Genomic DNA, 25,198 nt, shown 5'->3' with positions numbered 1-25,198 from the left:
GAGCTCCCAGCTTGGATATCCCAGCTCACAATTCCCAGCTCAGAATTCCCAACTTGGATTTCCCGACTTGGAGCTCCCAATTCAGAACTCCCAACGCAGATTTCCCAGCTCAAAATTCCCAGCTCGGAATTCCCAACTTGGAGCTCCCAACCTGGAACTCCCAACTCAGAATTCCCAACACCAAAATTCCCAAACCGGAATTCCCAACTCAGAATCCCCAGTTCCCAACTCAAAATCCCCAATTCCCAAGTGCCAAATCCCCAACATCGAATCCCAAAGTGCCAAATCCCCAACTCAGAATCCCCAGTTCCCAACACAGAATCCCCAAGTGCCAAATCCCCAACATCAAATCCTAAAGTGCCGAATTCCCAAACTGGAATTCCCAACTCAGAATTCCCAAGTGCCAAATCCCCAACATCGAATCCCAAAGTGCCAAATCCCCAACTCAGAATCCCCAGTTCCCAACACAGAATCCCCAAGTGCCAAATCCCCAACATTGAATCCCCAAGTGCCAAATTCCCAACACCGGAATTCCCAACTCAGAATTCCCAATTCCCAGCACAGAATCCCCAGTTCCCAAGTGCCAAATCCCCAGCACAGAATCCCCAAGTGCCAAATTCCCAACACTGGAATCCCCAAGTGCCGAATTCCCAAACCGGAATTCCCAACTCAGAATTCCCAATTCCCAAGTGCCAAATCCCCAACATCGAATCCCAAAGTGCCGAATTCCCAACTCAGAATCCCCAATTCCCAACTCAGAATCCCCAGTTCCCAACACAGAATCCCCAGTTCCCAAGTGCCGAATTCCCAAAACGGAATTCCCATCGGGTTCCCGGTGTTTCCCGGTGTTTCCCGGTGTTTCCCGGTGTTTCCCGGTGTCCCCGGGCTCCCACCCACCGGGTGATGTTGCTGACGAATTTCTTGTCGTCCACCACGACGCTGAGCTGGCAGGCGCGGGGGGCGAACACGTGCAGGGGCTCGGGGAACATGGGCAGCTTCTCGCCCGGCGCCGCCGCCAGCACGATGGCACGGCGCCGCGTCTGCGCCACGCCGTACTGCCCGGCCTGAGGGGACAAAGGGGACAATGCTGTCACCATGGGGACACCGAGCCTGAAGGGCCATCCCAAGGGACACAGAGCCAGGGCCACCCCAAGGGACGATGGCACGGCGCCGTGTCTGCGCCACGCCGTACTGCCCGGCCTGAGGGGACAAAGGGGACAGTGCTGCCACCATGGGGACACCGAGCCTGAGGGGCCATCCCAGGGACACTGCCCGGCCTGAGGGGACAACCCCATTGTCACCATGGGGACACAGAGCCAGGGCCACCCCAAGGGACGATGGCACGGCGCCGCGTCTGCGCCACGCCGTACTGCCCGGCCTGAGGGGACAAAGGGGACAATGCTGTCACCATGGGGACACCGAGCCTGAGGGGCCACCCCAAGGGACGATGGCACGGCTCCGCGTCTGCGCCACGCCGTACTGCCCGGCCTGAGGGGACAGTGCTGTCACCATGGGGACAGAGCCAGGGCCATCCCATTGTCACCATGGGGACACCAAGCCTGAGGGGCCACCCCAAGGGACGATGGCACGGCGCCGCGTCTGCGCCACGCCGTACTGCCTGGCTTGAGGGGACAAAGGGGACAATGCTGTCACCATGGGGACACCGAGCCTGAGGGGCCATCCCAAGGGACGATGGCACGGCTCCGCGTCTGCGCCACGCCGTACTGCCCGGCCTGAGGGGACAGTGCTGTCACCATGGGGACACAGCCAGGGCCACCCCATTGTCACCATGGGGACACAGAAACAGGGCCACCCCAAGGGACACTGCCCGGCCTGAGGGGACAGTGCTGTCACCATGGGGACACAGCCAGGGCCACCCCAAGGGACACAGAGCCAGGGCCACCCCAAGGGACGATGGCACGGCGCCGCGTCTGCGCCACGCCGTACTGCCCGGCCTGAGGGGACAACTGTGTCACTGAGAGGGGACACAGCCATGGCCACCCCAGGGACACTGCCCGGTCTGAGGGGACAGTGCTGTCACCATGGGGACACAGCCAGGGCCACCCCAGGGACACTGCCTGGCCTGAGGGGACAACCCCATTGTCACCATGGGGACACAGAAACAGGGCCACCCCAAGGGACGATGGCACGGCGCCACGTCTGTGCCACGCCCTACTGCCCGGCCTGAGGGGACAACCCCATTGTCACCATGGGGACACAGCCAGGGCCACCCCAGGGGACGGGTCTGCCTGTGGAGGGGACAGTTCCTGAGGGACAGGGGTGGGAATGTCCCCAGAGCCACCCAAGGGGTCAGCTGGGCTGTGGGAGGGGACAATTCCTGAGGGACAGGGGTGGCAGTGTCCCCAGAGCCACCTGAGGGGTCTTTGGAGGGGACAATTCCTGAGGGACAGGGGTGGGAATGGCCCCAGAGCCACCCAAGGGGACAATTCCTCCTTTGGAGGGGACAATTCCTGAGGGACAGGGGTGGGAATGTCCCCAGAGCCACCCAAGGGGTCAATCCCCCCTTTGAAGGACCCAACTGGGAATCGGCCAATCCCAACTCCTTTGGGAACGTCCCCAGGGTGCAACACAACCAAGGTTCCTCAGGCTGCCAAAAAAGGGGTTTTTTCCCCCAAAAGCAGCCCTGGAGACCCTACCTGGAGCACCCCGAAGGTGCACTGGTAGCCCATGCGCACCAGGCAGCGCAGGGTCAGCTTGAGCACCATGGACCTCTTGAAGGACACGAAATTCCGGACGTTCTCCAGCAGGAAGAAGCGCGGCCGGTAATAATCGCAGTAGCTGCGGGGACAGAGGGGTGGCCAAGGGACTTCTGACGGGGTCTCACCCCAAAAATCCCCTCCATCACCCCAAAAATCCCATCCACATCCATGAGGGGACACCAGATGGGGTCCCACCACCCAAAAACCCCCTCCACACCCACCAGAGGACACCAGACAGGGTCTCACCTCCCAAAATCCCTTCCAACCCCACAAGGGTACAACACTGTGGTCCCACCACCCAAAAATCCCCTCCAACCCCATGAGGGGACACCAGATGTGGTCCCACCTCCCAAAAACCCCTCCAACCCCACAAGGGGACATCAGATGGAGTTCCACCTGCCCAACAACCCCCTCCAACCCCACAAGGGGACACCAGATGTGGTCCCACCTGCCCAAAAACCCCTCCAAACCCACCTTGGGACACCAGATGTGGTCCCACCACCCAAAAACCCCCTCCACACCCACCTTGGGACATCAGATGGAGTTCCACCTGCCCAGAAACCCCTCCAAACCCACCTTGGGACACCAGATGTGGTCCCACCTGCCCAAAAACCCCTCCAACGCCACAAGGGAACACCAGATGTGGTCTCACCTCCCAAAATCCTCTCCACACCCACCGTGGGACACCAGATGTGGTCCCACCACCCAAAAACCCCTCCAACCCCATGAGGGGACACCAGATGTGGTCCCACCTGCCCAAAAACCCCTCCAAACCCACCTTGGGACACCAGATGTGGTCCCACCACCCAAAAACCCCTCCAAACCCACCTTGGGACACCAGATGTGGTCCCACCTGCCCAGAACCGCCCTGCAGACCCACCTGAGGAAGGAGACCACCAGGGAGTTCTTGAACTTGGAGTAGGTGCGGGAGTTGAAGCGGTTCATGCCGCTGAAGCCCTGGCACGGGGGGCCACCACAGAGCATCTCCACGTCGCCCTTCTGGGGCAGCTTCTGGCCCAAGGAGTTGGTCTTCTCGCCGGCCATGACCAGCTTGAGGAGCACGTTGCAGTCCTCGGTGAACACCGTGGTGCCGGGGTTGTTGAGCCGGAACGCCTGCGCCGCCGGCTCCCACATCTCGATGGCCCAGAGCGTCTCCGAGACACCTGAGGGCACGGCCGGGATGGGTGAGGATGGTCAGGGATGGGTGGGAACGGTCAGGGATGGTCAGGGATGGTCAGGGATGGGTGGGAATGGTCAGGGATGGTCAGGGATGGTCAGGGATGGGTGGGAATGGTCAGGGATGGTCAGGGATGGTCAGGGATGGGTGGGAATGGTCAGAGTTGGGTGGGAGTGGTCAAGGATGGTCAGGGATGGGTGGGAATGGTCAGGAATGGTCAGGGATGGTCAGGGAGGCCAGGGATGGGCACTGGGAATGGTCAGTGATGGTCAGGGATGGGTGGGAATGACCACAGTTGGGTGGGAATGGTCAGAGTTGGGTGGCAATGACCACGGTTGGGTGGGAATGACCACGGTTGGGTGGGAATGACCACGGTTGGGTCGCAATGACCACGGTTGGGTGGGAATGGTCAGGAATGGATGGGAATGACCACGGTTGGGTGGGAATGACCACGGTTGGGTGGCAATGGTCAGGAATGGATGGGAATGGTCAGAGTTGGGTGGGAATGTCCATGGTTGGGTAGGAATGACCATGGTTGGGTGGGAATGGTCAGGAATGGGTGGCAATGACCACGGTTGGGTGGCAATGACCACGGTTGGGTGGCAATGACCACAGTTGGGTGGCAATGGTCAGGAATGGATGGGAATGACCACGGTTGGGTGGCAATGGTCAGAATTGGGTCACAATGACCACGGTTGGGTGGGAATGGTCAGGAATGGGTGGGAATGTCCATGGTTGGGTGGCAATGACCACGGTTGGGTGTGAACGCCCAGACCCAGGTGGGAACACCCAAGGCCGGGCACTGCGAACCTCCAGCAGATTTGCCAACCCCTGGGACCCTTCCCACGCCTTCCCAAGCCCCAGCTCCACCAGCTGGACCTCACCTGCCTGGTGGAAGCCCTCGGAGAGGCCTCCACAGCCGGAGAACACGTCCAGGGTCCTCAGCTTGGGCACCTGCAGCTTGGCCGGCTCCTGCTCGCTCTGCTCCACGCTCACCGCCCTCCCCTTGCCCTTCCCTGCCAAAAACCCGGCCAGGGACGGGTCAGGGCCTGCTCTTCCTCCTTCTCATCTTCCTCTGGGAGTCCATCGCCTCCCAGACCCTCTTCTGCCGCTTTTTTACCCATTTTCTGCCCAATTTTTACCAATTTTCTGCCCCATTTTACCCATTATCTGTCCCTTTTTTACCCATTTTCTGCCCCATTTTTACCCATTTTCTGCCCCTTTCCCAGCCTCTTCCCCACCTCTTTTCCATCCCATTTTCTGCCCTTTTTTTACCCATTTTCTGTCCAATTTCACCCATTTTCTGCCTCTTTCCCACCCCTTTTCCACTCCATTTTAATGCCCCTTTTTTACCCATTTTTACCCATTTTCTGCCCCTTTTCCAGCCCCTACCCCACCTCTTTTCCACCCCGTTTTTCTGCCACTTTTTACCCATTTTCTGCCCCATATTCAGCCCCTTCCCCACCTCTCTTCTGCCCTATTTTTGCCCATTTTCTGCCCCTTTTTTACTCATTTTCTGTCCCTTTTCCACCCCTTTTTCTGCCCTTTTCCCACCCATTTCCCACCCATTTCCCACCCCTTTTCCAGCCTCACCTTTCCCTTTCCCCTTCCCCTTCCCTTTGTTCCCGGAGCTCCGGGCATGGTTGGGAGGATCCTCAAAGCTCTTGGTTTTGGCGTTGTAAGCCTGGGAAAAAAAAACAAACAAAAATCCCAATTTCACCAGAACTCCAAATTTTGCTCCATCCCTGGCGTCTCCAGACCCCCAGGAACTCATCCAGACCTCCAGGAACTCATCCAGACCCTTGAAAACCCAGTTTAGCACCCAAAATTTGCCTCCCCAAAATCTCAGAACCGGCTCCAAATCCAACCCTTCAATGAAAAACCACCAAGAACTCCAATTTCACTTCATCCCTGGTGTCTCCAGACCTCCAGGAACTCATCCAGACCTCCAGGAACTCATCCAGACCCTTGAAAACCCAGTTTAGTACCCAAGATTCGCTCCCCAAAATCTCAGAACCGGCTCCAAATCCAACCCTACCATGGAACACCCACACCCCAAATTTTGCTCCGTCCCTGGCGTCTCCAGACCCCCAGGAACTCATCCAGACCCTTGAAAACCCAGTTTAGCACCCAAGATTCGCCTCCCCAAAATCTCAGAACCGGCTCCAAATCCAGCCCCCTACCACGGAACACCAGAACCCCTGAATTTTGCTCCGTCCCAGGTGTCCCCTCCTCCGTCCCTGGGGCCTCTCCTGTCCCTCACCTCCAGGAAGTAGAAGCGGTCCAGGCCCCCGGCCGAGTAGTCCTGGATGCTCTCGGTCAGGTCCTCTCCGTAGACCACGGAGCAGCGGCCCTGGACCGCCCGGAACTCCACGGTGGCCTCCTCGTCGCTCCAGTAGAGCAGGTTGATGTCGGCGTGGTAGCTCGCCTTGGTGGACTTGTGGGTGTTCTCGGGCCTGGAAGTTTCCAGAAGAACGCCGGGGTTATGGGGCGGGAAAAGCCCCGAGGTGGGCGCTCCTCGTGGTGGGGTTGGGGTGTGGAGAGGGGGGTTTGGGGTGGGGTGGAGGGAAGGTTGGAGGTGGGATGGGGAGTGGATTGAGGGAAAAGGGGTTTTTAGGGAGGCGGAGGTGTCCAGAGATGTCCAAAAATGTTCTGAGATGTTCAAAGAGCGCCCACGACATCCGAAGATGAATCGAGATGTTCCAGGACAGCCAAAAATGTCCCAAAATATCCAAAGATACCCCAAAAAAATCCAAAGACATCTCAAGATGTCCCACGACATCAAAAAATGCCCCAAAATATCGAAAGATACCCAAAAAATCCAAAGAAATCCAAAGACATCTCAAGATGTTCCAGGACATCCAAAAATGTCCCAAAATATCCAAAGATACCCCAAAAAATCCAAACACATCTCAAGATGTCCCAGGACATCCAAAAATGCCCCAAAATATCCAAAGATACCCAAAAAATCCAAAGAAATCCAAAGACATCTCAAGATGTTCCAGGACATCCAAAAATGTCCCAGAATATCCAAAGATACCCAAAAAAATCTGAAGAAATCCAAAGACATCTCAAGGTGTCCCAGGACAGCCAAAAATGCCCCAAAATATCCAAAGATATACAAAAAGTATTCAAAGACATCCAAGGAAGTCCAAAGACATCTCAAGACATCAAAAAATGTCCAAAGATGTCTCAAGATGCTCCAGGACAGCCAAAAATGCTCCAAAATATCCAAAGATACACAAAAAAAAAATCCAAAGACACCAAGAGAACTCTAAAGACATCTCAAGACATCCCAGGACAGCCAAAAAAGTCCCAAAATATCCAAAAATACCCCAAAAAATCCGAAGAAGTCCAAAGACATCTCAAGACATCCAAAGATGCCCCACCAGGATCACCCAAGTCCGTGGATTTCCACCCCAACTCCCAGCACCGCTCGTGCCACCGACCCCAAATCCTCATCAACTCTGGGACCACCTTTCCCAACTTTGGGAAAAACCCTCACGGATTTGGGGACAAAATTCCCAATTTTGAGGCCAACCAGCCTCACCAAGTCTGGGACAACCCTCCCGGTTTTGGGACAGCTCCTCCAACTGGGAAGGTCCAGCAAGGACCGTCCAAATCATGAAGTCAACCAAGAGCCTCCAAAACTTCAAGCCACCAAAATCGACTTCCACCGCCGACTCCAAACCTCCCCAAAACGCCCCAGAAGCGCCCGGATTCGGCACCTGTAGAACTTGTAGATGCAGAGCTTGATGTCGGCCTCGTTGGGCTTGCCGTTGCCGCGGAGGCTGCAGAAGATGCTCTTGATGCGGCCCACGCGGAACGGGTCGGGCGCGTCCAGGTTGCTGCCCTTGATGTACTCCGAGTACTTGCGGTAGTGCTCGGGGTGCAGCTCCTCGTCCACCGCCTCCTTCTTGGGCCTCTTGGCCGGGCTGGCCGGCTTCACGCTGGCGAAATCGGGAGAAACGGCCCCAAAATGTCGGCACGGGGAGGTGGGGGCGGTGGAGGGTGGAGTTAGGGGGGTCTTGGAGGGGTTTTATGGACTTGAGTTGGGTTTGTGCACCAAAAGTTGGGTGGAGAGCTGGAATCTGGGGGCCTTGGAGGGGTTTTATGGACTTGAGTTGGGTTTGTTCACCAAAAGTTGAGTGGAGAGGTGGAATTTGGGGATCTTGGAGGGGTTTTATGGACTTGAGTGGGGTTTGTCCACCAAAAGTTGGAATTTGGGGGTCTTGGAGGGGTTTTATGGACTTGAGTTGGGTTTGTGCACCAAAAGTTGGGTGGAGAGATGGAATTGAAGGTTCTTGGAGGGGTTTTATGGACTTGAGTTGGGTTTGTCCACCAGAAGTTGGGTGGAGAGTTGGAATCTGGGGGTCTTGGAGGGGTTTGTTCACCAAAAGTTGGGTGGAGAGCTGGAATTGAAGGTTCTTGGAGGGGTTTTCCAGCCTTGACCCCAAATTTTTTGTCAAAAGTTGGGTGAAAATTTGGAATTAAGAGATCTTGGGGAGGCTTTAGAGCCTTAACTCCATAATTCCAATTTATCCCCCCAAAACTGGGTTAAAATTTGGAACTCAGGGTCTTCAGAGGGATCTCCCAACTTTAAATCTCCGACCCTGCAATTCCCAAATTCCAATTCACCCCCCAAAAACACAGCTCCAGGATCATCCCACCAGAGCCACCTCTCAATGAAACAAATCAAAACCAAAACTGGGGTAACTTTGATGCCAAACTTCTGGAAATTCAGGACACCAGACCTCCCATTCACAGGTGGGAAAAACCCCAAAATCCCAAAATCCCATGCCAAAGGTGAGATCCTCTAAACCCACCTGAAGGAGAAGGCATCTGGCAGCAGGTAGACGCCGTCCCCAACCCGGTACTGGACGCCGTTCTTGGTGGCCACGGCGTAGAACATCTTCCCATCGGCCTCCTCCAGCGGCTCGGCCACCTTGGGGATCTCCTTGTGCCTCACCTCGTCCAGGCGTGCGCAGCTCATGCAGAACCTGCTGGGACACCACCAGGTTCTCCCCAAAAAAAATTCCATTTTTGAGGTGGGAAGAAGCCAAAACTTGGAGTTTTCCACCCAAAAACTGACTTGTACTTGTTGTCCTCGGTGGGCTGCGTGCTGGGCGGGCTCTCGAAGCGCGCGTACTCCTGGTCGTACCACATCTGGTAGAAGTAGGTCCTCCCATCGTCCTCCACCATCTTGATCTCCGTGTCCAGCCCGCCCTGGAGGACAGAGAGCAGCGGGGTGGCCGGGCTGGGCGGCGCTGACCGGCGCGGGCGGGTCCAGCTGTCCCCACCTCCGTGTCCCCACCTCCATGGCCCAGTTGTCCGAGGGCGCCTTGTAGATGACGTTGACCTTGCCGTGGATGTAGGAGAGCTGCATGTCCTCGCACTCGTCCACCAGGAACAGCTCCAGAGGGTCCGAGGTGGCCCCCAGGACGGTGTCCGAGCCCGGGCAGAACCAGTGGGCGTGGAACATCTGGCCACTGCTGTCCTCCCACATGGCCGTCACCCTGAGGGGTGGCGCGGTGTGAGAGGGGATGTCCCCATGTCCCCAAGCCATGGGAGAACGGAGAGCCCACCTGGGCAGGTGGGATCATCAGGGGTGTCCCCATGTCCCCAAGCCATGGGAGAACGGAGAGCCCACCTGGGCAGGTGGGATCATCAGGGGTGTCCCCAACCCATGGGAGAATGGAGAACCCACCTGGGCAGGTGGGATCATTGGGGACATCCCCATGTCCCCAACCCATGGGAGAATGGAGAGACCACCTGGGCAGGTGGGATCATTGGGGACATCCCCATGTCACCAATCCCATGGGAGAATGGAGAGCCCACCTGGCCAGGTGGGATCATCAGGGGTGTCCCCAGCCCATGGGAGAATGGAGAACCCACCTGGGCAGGTAGAGGGGCTCGGTGGGGATGTCCCCATATCCCCACCCCTGTGTGCACATGGAGAACCCACCTGGCCAGGTAGAGGGGCTTGGTGGGGTCGTCGGGGCTCACGGACACACAGTCTCCCACCTCCAGCGTCTCGGAGTCAATGCAGACGCGTTGGTAAAAATCCTTCTTGCCGTCGCTCTGCGGGGCACGGGGGCGTTACAGGTACGGCCTCACCTGGATGAGGTCCTCACCTGGATGGGTCCTCACCTGGATGGGTTCCCCCATCCATGAGATCCAACTCTGGCCTCACCTGGATGGGTTCATTCACCCCTAAGATCCGACTCTGGCCTCACCTGGATGGGTTCCCCTCAGCTGGATGGGTTCCCCTCACCTGGATGGGTTCTCCATCCACGAGATCCAACTCTGGCCTCACCTGGATGGGGCCCTCACCTGGATGGGTTCTCCATCCATGAGATCCAACTCTGGCCTCACCTGGATGGGTTTCCTCACCTGGATGGGGCCCTCACCTGGATGGGTTCCCCTCACCTGGATGGGCTCTCCTCACCTGGATGGGTTCCCTCATCCATAAGATCCAACTCTAACCTCACCTGGATGGGTTCCCCTCACCTGGATGGGTTCCCCTCACCTGGATGGGTTCCCTCATCCATGAGATCCAACTCTAACCTCACCTGGATGGGTTCTCCTCACCTGGATGTGTCCCCTCACCTGGACGTGTCCCCTCACCTGGACGTGTCCCCTCACCTGCCCAGGCCCCCTCACCTGCCCAGGTGCCTCACCTTGATGGGCTCCCCCACCCAGGAGATCCGGCTCTTGTTCTGCTTCTTCTTGCGGCCCTGGAGCATCTTCTTGGGCGAGGGCATCTCGGGGATGTTGTCATCGACCTCCTCATCCTCATCCGCCTCCCGCACCGCCAGGTTGGGACACCTGGGAGGTCACCGGGGGCGTCACCGGGGATGGGGACATTGGGGACATTGGGGACATTGGGGACATCGGGGACAGGGCCACCCACCTCCTCTGCAGACACGCCTGCTTGCTGCGGCCACTGCCGCCGAACTTGACCATGTTCTGGCACGCCTTGCACTTGCCACACTCAGGCTGCTGGCACACCTGGCACGGGACGGGGACACCGGTGACACCGGGAACGCCCCTCCACGATCAACTCAACCAACTCATGATGTTGATGCTGGCCAAGGTTGGAAGATCTTCCAAAACCAAGCAGCCAACCCGTGACACTGACATTGACCAAGGCTAGAAAAGCTCTCCAAGATCAACCCAGCCTATGGTAATAACTTTGACCAAGACTGGAGGAGACCTTCATGACCAACCAACCCAAGCCAAGCCATGACATTGGCGTTGACCAAGGCTGGAAAAGCTCTTGGAGATTGACCCAACCCATGACAATAGCACTGACCAAGATTGGAAGACTCTCCCAGATCAGCCAACCCAACCCAGGAAGGTGACACTGACCAGCACTGGGAGTCCTTCAAGACCAACCAACCCAACCCAACCCAACCCATGACACCGGCGTTGACCAAGGCTGAAAAAGCCCTTCCAAGATCAACCCAGCCTATGATAATAACTTTGACCAAAATTGGAAAACTCTCCAAGATCAGCCAACTCAACCCATGATGGTGATGTTGACCAAGACTGGAAGAGTCCTTCAAGACCAACCAACCCAACCCATGATAATAACATTGACCAAAATTGGAAGAGACCTTCAAGACCAACCAATCCAACCCATGATGCTGATATTGACCAAGACTGGAAGAGACCTTCAAGACCAACCAACCCAACCCATGATAATAACATTGACCAAGACTGGAGGAGACCTTCAAAACCAACCCAACCCAACCCATGATGCTGATATTGACCAACACTGCGAGTCCTTCAAAACCAACCAACCCAATCCAACCCATGACATTGACCAAGGGCTGGAAGACCTTTCAACACCAACCACCCAAACCCACCCCCGCCGCCCCGCCGGTGACCCGCGGTCACCTCGCAGACGCCGCAGCGCCGGCGCTTGGTGGCGTTCTCCTTGTCCTCCTCGCGCTCGTCCTTCTCGATCTGCTCCGAGAAGAAGGTGTCGAAGATGAGGTACACCAGCTTGGTGGTGGTGGCCTTGGTGGGACCCTTGTCCTTGTCGATGCGCGTGGGGTGGCGGATGGCCTGGCGCCGCACGGCTCGCCTGCGGCACGGGGACAGCGCTCAGGCCACGCCCAGGGGCGGGGACAGCACCCCAGGGACCCCCACAGGTGCCGGGCGGGGTCCCCAAAAGGTGAGGATGGATTTTGGGGACCCAACCCAGCGTCCTTCCCCTTCTGGAGCAGCACCAGGTTTGGGTTTGCCCAGTTTTCAGGGGATCTTCCCAATTTTGGGAGGGTTTTCCCAATTTCGGGAGGGTTTTTGTGATCTTGGGAGGGTCTTCCCAATTTTGGGAGAATTCTCCCAATTTTGACAGGGTTTTGTGATCTTGGGTGGATCTTCCCAATTCTGGGAGACCAAGGGACCCCCGCAGGTGCCAGGTGAGGTCCCCAAAAGGTGAGGATGGATTTTGGGGACCCAACCCAAAGTCCTTCCCCTTCTGGAGCAGCACCAGGTTTGGGTTTGCCCAGTTTTGGGAGGATCTTCCCAATTTTGGGAGGGTTTTTGTGATCTTGGGGGAATCTTCCCAATTTTGGGAGAATTGTCCCAATTTTGGGAGGATCTTCCCAATTTTGGGAGGGTTTTTGTGATCTTGGGAGGATGTTCCCAATTTTGGGAGGATCTTCCCAATTTTGGGAGGGTTTTTGTGATCTTGGGGGGATCTTCCCAATTTTGGGAGAATTGTCCCAATTTTGGGAGGATCTTCCCAATTTTGGGAGGGTTTTTGTGATCTTGGGAGGATGTTCCCAATTTTGGGAGAATTGTCCCAATTTTGGGAGGATCTTCCCAATTTTGGGAGGGTTTCTGCTCTGATTCCCAGCACTTCTCTCTCACTACTGAACCCAAATCCTCACCAGTTTTGGGCAAATTCTTCTACTTTCGAGGTCCCAATTCCCAGATTTTGGTCGGATTTTCCCGATTTTGGGTTTTTTGCCCCCAGACCTCACCTCTTGCCCAGGGTGACCCCGGCCAGCTTGATGAGGTCCCTCATGCAGGGCGTGATGAGCACCGGGGGCTCGTCGCTGTCGCCGGCCTCGTCGTAGCTCTCCACCTGCTCCACCACGAACTGGGCGTGGCGCAGCAGCGAGTCCTCCGTGAAACGGTTGAAGTTGAGCCCCGCCGGCGGCACCGTGGTCTGGGGGAGGTTGGGAATGGTTGGAGATGGTTGGGAAGGGTTGGAGATGGCCAGGAATGGTTGGGGATGGTCTCTGACTGCTCCCCAGATCACCCATTCCAAGGGTCACCAAGGTTGGGAAGGGTTGGAGATGGTTGAAGATGGTTGGGAAGGGTTGGGGATGGTTTGGAAGGGTTGGGGATGGTTTGGGATGGTTTGGAATGGTTTGAAAGGGTTGGGAAGAGTTGGGGATGGTTTGGGATGGTTGGGGATGGTTGGGAAGGGGTGGAGATGGTTTGGGATGGTTTGGAAGGGTTTGGGATGGGTTGGGGATGGTTTGGGATGGTTGGGGATGGTTTAGAAGAGTTGGAGATGGTTTGGGATGGTTTAGAAGGGTTGGGGATGGTTTGAGATGGTTTGGGATGGTTTGAAAGAGTTGGGGATGGTTGGGAAGGGTTGGAGATGGTTTGGGATGGTTGGGAAGGGTTGGGGATGGTTTAGAAGGGTTGGGAAGAGATGGGGATGGTTGGGAATGGTTGGGAAGGGTTGGGAAGGGTTGGAGATGGTTTCGGATGGTTTGGAAGAGTTGGAGATGGTTGGGAAGGGTCGGGATGGTTGGGAATGTTTGGAGATGGTTGGGAATGTTTGGAGATGGTTGGGAAGGGTTGGAGATGGTTGGGAAGGGTCGGGATGGTTGGGAAGGGTTGGAGACGGTTGGGAATGTTTGGAGATGGTTGGGAAGGGTCAGGATGGTTGGGAATGTTTGGAGATGGTTGGGAAGGGTTTGGATGGTTGGGAATGTTTGGGGATGGTTGGGAAGGGTCGGGATGGTTGGGAAGGGTCGGGATGGTTGGGAATGTTTGGAGATGGTTGGGAAGGGTCGGGATGGTTGGGAATGTTTGGAGATGGTTGGGAATGTTTGGAGATGGTTGGGAATGTTTGGAGATGGTTGGGAAGGGTTGGAGATGGTTGGGAATGTTTGGAGATGGTTGGGAACGTTTGGAGATGGTTGGGAAGGGTCGGGATGGTTGGAAGGGTCGGGATGGTTGGGAAGGGTTGGAGATGGTTGGGAATGTTTGGAGATGGTTGGGAATGTTTGGAGATGGTTGGGAAGGGTTGGAGATGGTTGGGAAGGGTCGGGATGGTTGGGAAGGGTTGGAGATGGTTGGGAAGGGTCGGGATGGTTGGGAAGGGTTGGAGATGGTTGGGAAGGGTCGGGATGGTCTCTGCGGTGGCACCGTCACCTCGATCTTGTTGAGCAGGTCCTCGTAGCTGACGTGGCGGTTGTTCTGCAGGAACTCCACCACGATCTTGCTCATGTAGATCTTCTCCTGCATCAGCGCGAAGGTGGGCGCGTACTCCTCGCTCGGCTCCATCAGGATGTAGTCGGCAAAAGCTGGGGAAAAAAACCCCAAAATTGGGGGAATTTGGGGAAAAATGGGGGGTTTTGGGTGGAGGAGGGAGGAAAGGAATGGGGGAAAAGAGGGGAAGAGGAGGAAAAAGAGGAAGGGGAAAGAAAAGAGGAGGAAAGAGAGAAGAAATAAAGGGGAAAAGAGGAAAAGGGGAGGAAAGAAAATAAGGGGAAAAATGCAGGAAAATGGAGAAAAAGGAGGAAAGAAAGAGGAAGGAAAAGAGAAAGAAAATAAAGGGGAAAAGAGCAGAAAAAGGAAAGAGGAGGAAAGAAAGAAGAAGGAAAAGAGAAAAAAGAAAATGAAGGGGAAAAGAGCAGGAAAAAGGAGAAAAGAGAAGAGAAAGAAGGAAGGAGAAGAAAAGAGAAAAAAAGAGAAAAAATGGAAAAAAGAGAGGGGAAAAAAGAGAAAAAGAAAGAAAAAGAGAAAAACAAAACAAAAGAAAACAAGAAAAAACAGGAACAAAAGATAAGGAAGAAGAAGTAAAGGGAGAAAAAGAGAGAAAATGGAAAAAAAGGGAGAAAAAGGGAGAAAAAGGGAGAAAAAGGGAGAAAAGAAAATGGAACAAAAAGGGAGAAAAGGAGGAAAAAGGGAGAAAAAAGAAGGGAGAAAAAGGAGGAGAAAGGGCAAAACCCCTGAAACCCTCTCCTCAAAAAAACCCCAAAATAACCCAAAACCAACCCCAAAAAGCCCCAAATTCCCCCAAACTCCCCCAAAATCCCCTCCTCACCTGTGCTGAAACCGATCAGCGCCTTCTCCCCGCCGTCGAAGCCCGTGATCCACCAGGCGTTGATGGGCCCCAACTTCTTGGCTCTCACCCCACCTGCCAAGCCAAAAAAACCCCAAAAATCTGGACGGTTCCCACCTGGGGGGATCCCAAAACGCCCCAGAACCGCGGGCGGCCCCTCACCGTCCATGCAGGGGTTGTCGTCGTAGATGGGTTTGACGACGCCGCTGAAGTAGAGCTCGATGTTCCTCTCGATGAGGCCGGTGTCGAAGGGACACAGGTGCCCCCTCTTGTCGTAAACGCTGCCGGGGGGGACAGGGAGGGCGTGGGGCGCCGTTCCCGGAGGAGGGGATCCCGGAGGGAACCGCCGCCCCCGGGGCCTCACCTGAAGGAGGTGACTTTGTGCTGGGGAAGGTCCTCGTAGCTCTCGAACCCGTCCTCGTTGGCGTCGAAGATGGACAAGCGCTCGTCCGTCAGCATCTCCGGCTCCTCCAGCTGGGTTTGGGGGAGGGAGAAAAAAAACAAAAAAACCAAAAAAAACAACAAAAAAAAGGGATTTAGGGATGTTCCTGATTTTCCTGAGCTCGAGGAAGGAGGGTTTGGATCCCTTACGGCGTCGTCGGGGTCCCCTTGGAAGAATTTGAGGTCGGGGTCGTCCAGGTACTGCCGGCAGTCGAGGCATTTTGGGGGGGTGGTCTGCGGGAGAGGGGAGGGAGAATCAGCTTTTCCCGAAGTTATTCCCGGAATTCTCCAGGATTTTGGGAAAATTTGGGGTTTCCCATCAGAACCAGCCCCAGCTGCTTGGTTTTGGGAAGCTGGCAACGGGTTTGTATTCCCCATAGGATAATCCATGCTTTGGAATAATCAACTCATCCCAAAAAAACCCTAAAATTCAGGAGTTTTAAGGGATTTAGAAATCCCAAAAAAAAAGGTGGAATGAGGAGGGACTTACTTTAGCAGGAGCAGTGATTTTAACCTGAGGGATTTCGTCTTTGATTTCCGACCTGGGAGGGGAAAATGAAATTCTGGGATGAGGATGGAGCAGTGACGTCATTGTTGTCATTGTCATTGTCACCGTCAGCGGGACACGGCTCTGGGAATGTCCCCCCTTTTCCTCACCCATCTTTGGTTTCCATTTTCATCCTTTTCTCATCCTGATCCTGGAGAAAAAGGCAAAAAAAAAAAAAAAGGGAAAATGAGAAGGAAAACGTGGCCAAAAATCCCGGGAAATCACCCCAGGATGTCACAACAGAGCAAAATCCTGGGAAATCACCCCAAAAACGACCTGGAAAAGGTCCAGGATGTCACCACCGACCAAAATCCTGGGAAATCACCCCAAAAGAGGTCTGGGATGTCACCACTGACAAAATCCTGGGAAATCACCCCAAAAACGACCTGGAAAAGGTCCAGGATGTCACCACCAACCAAAATCCTGGGAAATCACCCCAAAAACGACCTGGAAAAGGTCCAGGATGTCACCACCGACCAAAATCCTGGGAAATCACCCCAAAAACAACCTGGAAAAGGTCCAGGATGTCACCACCAACCTTCTCCTCCAGCTCCTCCTCCTCCTTCTCCACGTTCATCAGCTCCGGCTTCACCTCCCCGTTGGCCTCCTCTGATTTCCTCTTGTTGGATCTGCGGGATCGAACCCAGGACGGGATTTTTTTGGGGGAATGGGAAGGGTTTGGGATGGTGGGATGAGGAAGAGGAGGGTGACCCTTCCCACTGACCCTTTGGACAGGAGGCTGAGGATGGACGGCTGCCGGCCGGAGCTGCGGGTGACGCGGGCGCTGGCCGGGGACTCTGCGGGAAAACCACGGTGGATCCCAAATCCCAACGGGAATTGTCACACCCCAAGGCCAGGAGACCCCAAAACCCTTCCCAAGGAGACCCCAAAACCCTTCCCAAGGAGACCCCAAAACCCTTCCAGAGGAGACCCCAAAACCCTTCCCGAGGAGACCCCAAAACCCTTCCTGAGGAGACCCCAAAACCCTTCCTGAGAAGACCCCAAAACCCTTCCAGAGGAGACCCTAAAACCCTTCCAGAGGAGACCCCAAAACCTTTTCTATGGAGACCCCAAAACCCTTCCAGAGGTGACCCCAAAACCCTTCCCAAGGAGACCCCAAAGCCCTTCCAGAGGAGACCCCAAAACCCTTCCTGAGGAGACCCCAAAACCTTTTCTATGGAGACCCCAAAACCCTTCCCGAGGAGACCTCAAAACCCTTCCAGAGGAGACCCCAAAACCCTTCCCAAGGAGACCCCAAAGCCCTTCCAGAGGAGACCCCAAAACCCTTCCCAAGGAGACCCCAAAGCCCTTCCAGAGGAGACCCCAAAGCCCTTCCAGAGGAGACCCCAAAACCCTTCCCAAGGAGACCCCAAAGCCCTTCCAGAGGAGACCCCAAAACCCTTCATGAGGAGACCCCAAAGCCCTTCCCGAGGAGACCCCAAAACTCTTCCTGAGGAGACCCCAAAACCTTCCAGAGGAGACCCCAAAACTCTTCCTGAGGAGACCCCAAAGTCCTTCCTAAGGAGACCCTAAAACTCTTCCAGAGGTGACCCTAAAATCCTTCATGAGGAGACCCTAAAACCCTTCCTATGGAGACCCCAAAACCCTTCCTGAGGAGACCCCAAAACCCTTCATGAGGAGACCCCAAAACCCAGTTCTTGATCCTAATGGAAATTGCCACACCCCAAAACCAGGAGACCCCAAAACCCTTCCTGAGAGACCCCCCCCCCATCCCAATGGGACCTGCCCCACCCCAAACCCTCCAGACCCCCCCAGAATCCCCCATTTACACCCCAAAAAAACCCCGAAACCCCAAATCCTCACTTTTGGCGTCCCCGTTGGAGCGGCTCCTGCGGGATTTCCGTGCCCTGGCGGCGGGGCCGGAGCAGGACGGGGACGAGGACGCTGCCACGCCCTCCTCGAGCTCCATGGCCCCGTCCTCATCCTCATCGCTGCCGAAGGCGCCGTTCCCGGGGCAGCCGTTGGGATTGGGGCCCCCGGAGCCGTTGGGGGCCGAGAGCTCCTGGCGCAGCAGCGCCTTCACCTTGGCCAGGTAACGCTCCTGGGGACGGGAGCACCCAAATCCTGGGGCGTGATCCCAAATCCCAGGGTGTGATCCCAAATCCCAGGGTGTGATCCCAAATCCCACAGGGATTCACGATCCCAAACCCCAGGGTGTGATCCCAAACCCCATAGGGGATTCATGATCCCAAACCCCATAGGGGATTCATGATCCCAAATAGGGGAATAGGTGCTGAGCCATTGGGGGCTGAGTGAGAGCTCCTGGCGCAGCAGCGCCTTCACCTTGGCCAGGTAACGCTCCTGGGGACGGGAGCACCCAAATCCTGGGGCGTGATCCCAAATCCCACAGGGATTCACGATCCCAAATCCCAGGGTGTGATCCCAAATCCCACAGGGATTCACGATCCCAAACCCCAGGGTGTGATCCCAAACCCCATAGGGGATTCATGATCCCAAACCCCATAGGGGATTCATGATCCCAAATAGGGGAATTGGGAGCTGAGCCATTGGGGGCTGAGTGAGAGCTCCTGGCGCAGCAGCGCCTTCACCTTGGCCAGGTAACGCTCCTGGGGAGGGGAGCACCCAAATCCCGGGGTGTGATCCCAAACCCCACAGGGGATTCATGATCCCAAATCCCAGGGTGTGATCCCAAACCCCATAGGGATTCATGATCCCAAACCCCAGGGTGTGATCCCAAACCCCATAGGGATTCACGATCCCAAACCCCAGGGTGTGATCCCAAACCCCCCAGGAATTCATGATCCCAAACCCCATAGGGGATTCATGATCCCAAATAGGGGAATTGGGGCTCCCGGAGCCATTGGGGGCTCAGAGCTCCTGGCGCAGCAGCGCCTTCACCTTGGCCAGGTAACGCTCCTGGGGACGGGAGCACCCAAATCCTGGGGTGTGATCCCAAATCCCACAGGGATTCACGATCCCAAACCCCAGGGTGTGATCCCAAACCCCAGAGTGTGATCCCAAACCCCATAGGGGATTCATGATCCCAAATAGGGGAATTGGGAGCTGAGCCATTGGGGGCTGAGTGAGAGCTCCTGGTGCAGCAGCACCTTCACCTTGGCCAGGTAACGCTCCTGGGGACGGGAGCACCCAAATCCTGGGGCGTGATCCCAAATCCCACAGGGATTCACGATCCCAAACCCCAGAGTGTGATCCCAAACCCCATAGGGATTCATGATCCCAAACCCCAGAGTGTGATCCCAAACCCCATAGGGATTCACGATCCCAAACCCCAGAGTGTGATCCCAAACCCCATAGGGATTCATGATCCCAAACCCCAGAGTGTGATCCCAAACCCCATAGGGATTCATGATCCCAAACCCCATAGGGGATTCATGATCCCAAATCCCAGGGTGTGATCCCAAACACCATAGGGGATTCATGATCCCAAACCCCCTTGGGAAAGGGAGGCTGAGCATAAATCCCGGGATGTGATTGCAAATCCCACAGGGAAAGCAGGGGCAGAGTGGAGTCCCAGGGTTTTCCTGGTTTCCTGGGGTTTTACCCCAAATCCCAGGGTTTTACCCCAAATCCCGGTGGTTTTTGGGCTTTCCCAGGTGTTTTACCCCAAATCCCATTGTTTTTTAGGTTTTTCCAGGTGTTTCACCCCAAATCCCAGGGGTTTTAGGCTTTTGCAGGTGTTTCACCCCAAATCCTGGTGTTTTTTAGGTTTTTCCAGGTGTTTTACCCCAAATCCCAGTGTTTTACCCCAAATCCCGGTGGTTTTTGGGCGTTTCCAGATGTTTTATCCCAAATCCCAGTGTTTTTAGCCTTTCCCAGGTGTTTCACCCCAAATCCCGGTGTTTCACCCCAAATCCCGGTGTTTTTTAGGATTTTCCAGGTGTTTCACCCCAAATCCCGGTGTTTCACCCCAAATCCTGGTGTTTTTTAGCTTTTCCCAGATGTTTCACCCCAAATCCCGGTGTTTCACCCCAAATCCCGGTGTTTTTTGGGCTTTCCCAGATGTTTCACCCCAAATCCTGGTGTTTTTTAGCCTTTCCCAGGTGTTTCACCCCAAATCCCGGTGTTTTTTAGGATTTTCCAGGTGTTTCACCCCAAATCCCGGTGTTTTTTAGGATTTTCCAGGTGTTTCACCCCAAATCCCGGTGTTTTTTAGGTTTTCCCAGATGTTTCACCCCAAATCCCGGTGTTTTACCCCAAATCCCGGTGTTTTTTAGGTTTTCCCAGGTGTTTCACCCCAAATCCCGGTGTTTTTTAGGATTTTCCAGGTGTTTCACCCCAAATCCCGGTGTTTCACCCCAAATCCCGGTGTTTTCTAGGTTTTCCCAGATGTTTCACCCCAAATCCCGGTGTTTTTTAGGATTTCCCAGGTGTTTCACCCCAAATCCCGGTGTTTTTTAGCCTTTCCCAGGTGTTTCACCCCAAATCCCGGTGTTTTCTAGGATTTCCCAGATGTTTCACCCCAAATCCCGGTGTTTTTTAGGATTTCCCAGGTGTTTCACCCCAAATCCCGGTGTTTTTTAGCCTTTCCCAGGTGTTTCACCCCAAATCCCGGTGTTTTTTAGGATTTCCCAGGTGTTTCACCCCAAATCCCGGTGTTTTTAGGATTTCCCAGGTGTTTCACCCCAAATCCCAGGTGTTTTTAGGATTTTCCAGGTGTTTCACCCCAAATCCCGGTGTTTTTAGCCTTTCCCAGGTGTTTTGCCCCGATCCCAGGTGGGGCTCTCACCTCGCTGAGCTCCTCCCGGCGCAGTTTGGCCTCGAGCTCGCTGAGCTGCAGCTGCACCTCGGCCTGCAGGAAGCCGTGGATGAGGCTCAGCTTCTCCTGGACGCTCTCCTGGGGACATCGGGGACACCGAGGGGACCTTGGGGACACTGAGGGGACACTGAGGGGACCTTGGGGATGGAGGGGACACGGTGGGGACATCGGGAGCAGGAAGCCGTGGATGAGGCTCAGCTTCTCCTGGACGCTCTCCTGGGGACATTGGGGACATTGGGGACACCGAGGGGACCTTGGGGACACTGAGGGGACACTGGGGACACTGAGGGGACCTTGGGGATGGAGGGGACACGGTGGGGACATTGGGGATGGAGGGGACACGGTGGGGACATCAGGGGCAGGAAGCCGTGGATGAGGCTCAGCTTCTCCTGGACGCTCTCCTGGGGACATCGGGGACATCGGGGACACCAAGGGGACATGGCAAGGACACTGGGGACACTCAGGACAGGCAGGTGACACTGGGGACATTCGGGACTGCCCAGGTGACACCTGGGGACACTCCAGGACTGGCAGGTGACACTGGGGACATTCGGGACAGGCAGGTGACACTGGGGACATTCAGGACTGCCCAGGTGACACCTGGGGACATTCGGGACAGCCCAGGTGACACTGGGGACATTCAGGACAGCCCAGGTGACACTGGGGACACTCCAGGACAGGCAGGTGACACTGGGGACATTCAGGACTGCCCAGGTGACACTGGGGACATTCAGGACAGGCAGGTGACACTGGGGACATTCGGGACTGCCCAGGTGACACTGGGGACATTCAGGACAGGCAGGTGACACTGGGGACACTCCAGGACAGGCAGGTGACACTGGGGACATTCAGGACTGCCCAGGTGACACTGGGGACACTCCAGGACAGGCAGGTGACACTGGGGACATTCAGGACAGCCCAGGTGACACTGGGGACACTCCAGGACAGGCAGGTGACACTGGGGACATTCAGGACAGCCCAGGTGACACTGGGGACATTCAGGACAGGCAGGTGACACTGGGGACATTCAGGACTGCCCAGGTGACACTGGGGACATTCAGGACTGCCCAGGTGACACTGGGGACACTCCAGGACAGGCAGGTGACACTGGGGACATTCAGGACAGCCCAGGTGACACTGGGGACATTCAGGACAGGCAGGTGACACTGGGGACATTCGGGACTGCCCAGGTGACACTGGGGACACTCCAGGACTGCCCAGGTGACAATGGGGACACTCCAGGACAGCCCAGGTGACACTGGGGACATTCAGGACTGCCCAGGTGACACTGGGGACATTCGGGACTGCCCAGGTGACACTGGGGACACTCCAGGACAGCCCAGGTGACACTGGGGACATTCAGGACTCACCTTCTCTCCCAGGTTCTCCTCATCCCGCTCCAAGTCCTGCAGCCTGGGGGGGGAGGACACAGCCGGGGTCACCGGGGTGGGGACACCGAGGGAGGGGACAAAGGGACAAAGGGACAAAGGGACAAAGGGACAATCCGACCATCAGGATTGGGGTCAGAACCCCCAGAATTGGGATCAGAACCCCAGGATTGGGGTCAGAACCCCAGATTTGGGTCAGAACCCCGGGATTGGGGTCAGGGCAGGGGACACGAGCCAGGTCAGGACCCCTCGGGTGCCACAGCCATTCCCTGGGAATGTCCCATCCACAGGGGTTTGGGATGGGACCCTCTGGGATGGCTCCTGTCCCCTCTGGGATGGCTCCTGTCCCCCCAGGATGGCTCCTGTCCCCTCTGGGATGGCTCCTGTCCCCCCAGGATGGCTCCTGTCCCCTCTGGGGTGGCTCCTGTCCCCCCAGGATGGCTCCTGTCCCCTCTGGGGTGGCTCCTGTCCCCTCTGGGATGGCTCCTGTCCCCTCTGGGATGGCTCCTGTCCCCCCAGGATGGCTCCTGTCCCCTCTGGGATGGCTCCTGTCCCCTCTGGGGTGGCTCCTGTCCCCCCAGGATGGCTCCTGTCCCCTCTGGGGTGGCTCCTGTCCCCTCTGGGATGGCTCCTGTCCCCCCAGGATGGCTCCTGTCCCCTCTGGGATGGCTCCTGTCCGCTCTGGGATGGCTCCTGTCCCCTCTGGGGTGGCTCCTGTCCCCTCTGGGGTGGCTCCTGTCCCTCCAGGATGGCTCCTGTCCCCTCTGGGATGGCTCCTGTCCCCTCTGGGGTGGCTCCTGTCCCCCGAGGATGGCTCCTGTCCCCTCTGGGGTGGCTCCTGTCCCCTCTGGGGTGGCTCCTGTCCCCTCTGGGATGGCTCCTGTCCCCTCTGGGGTGGCTCCTGTCCCCTCTGGGGTGGCTCCTGTCCCTCCAGGATGGCTCCTGTCCCCTCTGGGATGGCTCCTGTCCCCCCAGGATGGCTCCTGTCCCTTCTGGGATGGCTCCTGTCCCCAGGCCACCACCCTGTCCCCATGTCCCCATGTCCCAGCACCTCTCCAGTGCCACCCCCACTTCCATTTCCCTTTTCCTGCAGGATCTGGGTTTTTTTTGGGGGGGCTCTGGGGGGATTTTGGGGGTCCCCCGGGTTTGGGGACAGCCACGGGGACCTTGGGGACAGCGCGGGCACCGCGCCGGAAGCGGGGGAGGGGTTTGGGGCCCCCCCCCTTCCTGCCCGGCCCGCGGGGCACAGGAGGGGTTTGGGGGGACACAGTGACAATTCCCACCGGGATCACCCCAAAATGTGCCACACCCCCCCACCCCATCCCAAAAATCCCTGAACAGGGGACACGGGGTGGGGACAGAGCCGGGGCCACGTGGGCACCCCAAAACTGGGGCAGGGGGGATTTGGGGGGGTCCGGGGCTGGAGGGGGGGGGGGGGTCCCCAAAATATGGGGGGGGGGGGGGGGGTCACTGCAGAGGGGGGCAGGGCACTTTTGGGGGGTTAGGGTTGTTTTGGGGGTGCAGGGGGGTCAGGGTAATTTTAGGGGCATCAGGGTAATTTTGGGGGTTTGAGGGGATCAGGGTAATTTTGGGGGGGTCTGTGAATGCAAGGTGATGCTGACAGCCCAGTCCTGGGGGGTCAGGGTGGTATTGGGGGGGGGGTCACTGTTTTTGGGGGGGCTGTCAGTGCCATTGGGGGGTGTCAGTGACATGAGGGGGTGTCACTGCCAGGGCTGGTGGCCCTCAGCCCATCCCGGGGGTCTCAGCCCATCCCGGGGGGTGTCACTGACAGGGCTGAGGGTGGTGCCAGTGCCATGAGGGGGTGACATTGCCAAGGCTGGGGGGGCCCTCAGCCCCCCCTGGTGGGGTCTGGGTGTGAGGGGCTGTGAAGGGTCATGAGGGGCTGTGAGAGCTGAGGGGCTCTGGGAGCCGTGAGTGCAGCAAGGGTTGTGGGGAGTTCTGAAGGGCTCTGAGAGCTCTGAAGGCTGTGAGGGCTCTGAGGGGCTCAGGGCTGTGAGGGACTGCAAAGGGTCATGAGCGGCTCCAAGGGCTGTGAGGGGCTCTGAGAGCTGTGAGGGGCTCAGAGCTCTGAAGGCTGTGAGGGGCTCTGAGAGGCTTTGAAGGCTCTGAGAGGCTCTGAAGGTTGTGAGGGGCTCTGAGAGCTGTGATGAGCTATGAGTGTTATGAGGGGCTCTGAGAGACTCTGAGGTCTGTGAGGGGCTCAGAGCTCTGAAGGCTGTGAGGGGCTCTGAGGGGCTTTGAAGGCTGTGAGGGGCTCTGAGAGCTGTGAGTGCAGTAAGGGATGGGAGGAGTTCTGAAGTCTCTGAGGGCTTTGAAGGCTGTGAGGGGCTTTGAGGGGCTCTAAGGGTTGTGAGGTCTGTGAGGGACTCTGGGGTCTGTGAGGGGCTCAGAGCTCTGAAGGCTCTGAGGGGCTCTGAAAGCTCTGAGAGCTGTGAGCGCTCTGAAGGGCTCTGAAGGCTGTGAGGGGCCCTGAGAGCTGTGAGGGGCTCTGAAGCCTGTAAGAGACTTTGAAGGCTGTGAGGGGCTCTGAAGGCTGAGGGTCTCTAAGGGTTGTGAGGTCTGTGAGAGGCTCTCAGGTCTGTGAGGGGCTCTGAAGGCTGTAAGGGCTCTGAAGGCTCTGAGAGGCTCTAAGGGCTCTGAGGTCTGTGAGGGGCTCTGAAGGGTCATGAGGGGCTCCAAGGGCTGTGAGGGGCTCTAAGGGCTGTGAGCTCTGTGAGAGGGGGGCCCCACTCCCGTCTCGCTCCCGTCTCCCGGCCGGGACTCACCGTCGGCGCAGCTCGGCGGGCAGCGGGGCCGGCGGCAGCGGCGCGGCGCGGGCCGGCATC

The 25,198-nt window shown here is 56.9% G+C and overlaps 1 protein-coding gene across 1 annotated transcript in view; it reads right to left on the bottom strand.

Annotated features, from left to right (window-relative positions):
* LOC118697485 (DNA (cytosine-5)-methyltransferase 1-like) overlaps window positions 1–25,198 on the bottom strand; it is a 31,118-nt gene extending 5,920 nt beyond the window's left edge. The window contains exons 1-28 of the mRNA XM_036400144.2: window positions 25,139–25,198; window positions 22,335–22,377; window positions 20,935–21,042; window positions 18,030–18,267; window positions 16,930–17,002; window positions 16,744–16,834; window positions 16,316–16,356; window positions 16,149–16,200; window positions 15,809–15,892; window positions 15,582–15,691; window positions 15,380–15,498; window positions 15,200–15,292; window positions 14,305–14,456; window positions 12,894–13,081; window positions 11,800–11,989; window positions 10,811–10,908; window positions 10,578–10,725; window positions 9,863–9,978; window positions 9,212–9,413; window positions 8,990–9,123; window positions 8,724–8,897; window positions 7,626–7,847; window positions 6,161–6,353; window positions 5,491–5,581; window positions 4,782–4,913; window positions 3,601–3,883; window positions 2,658–2,799; window positions 898–1,064 (exon numbers count right to left, since the gene is read on the bottom strand). Of these exons, the coding sequence (XP_036256037.1) occupies window positions 898–1,064; window positions 2,658–2,799; window positions 3,601–3,883; window positions 4,782–4,913; window positions 5,491–5,581; window positions 6,161–6,353; window positions 7,626–7,847; window positions 8,724–8,897; window positions 8,990–9,123; window positions 9,212–9,413; window positions 9,863–9,978; window positions 10,578–10,725; window positions 10,811–10,908; window positions 11,800–11,989; window positions 12,894–13,081; window positions 14,305–14,456; window positions 15,200–15,292; window positions 15,380–15,498; window positions 15,582–15,691; window positions 15,809–15,892; window positions 16,149–16,200; window positions 16,316–16,356; window positions 16,744–16,834; window positions 16,930–17,002; window positions 18,030–18,267; window positions 20,935–21,042; window positions 22,335–22,377; window positions 25,139–25,197 (3,743 nt within the window). The 5' untranslated portion in view covers window position 25,198. The remainder of the gene's footprint in view (window positions 1–897; window positions 1,065–2,657; window positions 2,800–3,600; window positions 3,884–4,781; window positions 4,914–5,490; window positions 5,582–6,160; window positions 6,354–7,625; window positions 7,848–8,723; window positions 8,898–8,989; window positions 9,124–9,211; window positions 9,414–9,862; window positions 9,979–10,577; window positions 10,726–10,810; window positions 10,909–11,799; window positions 11,990–12,893; window positions 13,082–14,304; window positions 14,457–15,199; window positions 15,293–15,379; window positions 15,499–15,581; window positions 15,692–15,808; window positions 15,893–16,148; window positions 16,201–16,315; window positions 16,357–16,743; window positions 16,835–16,929; window positions 17,003–18,029; window positions 18,268–20,934; window positions 21,043–22,334; window positions 22,378–25,138) is intronic.

Source organism: Molothrus ater, chromosome 36 (genome assembly GCF_012460135.2).
Source record: "Molothrus ater isolate BHLD 08-10-18 breed brown headed cowbird chromosome 36, BPBGC_Mater_1.1, whole genome shotgun sequence".
Lineage (NCBI taxonomy): Eukaryota > Metazoa > Chordata > Aves > Passeriformes > Icteridae > Molothrus > Molothrus ater.
The sequence above is the reverse complement of the archived record's forward strand: the minus strand, read 5'-3'. Positions and strand labels throughout refer to the sequence as shown.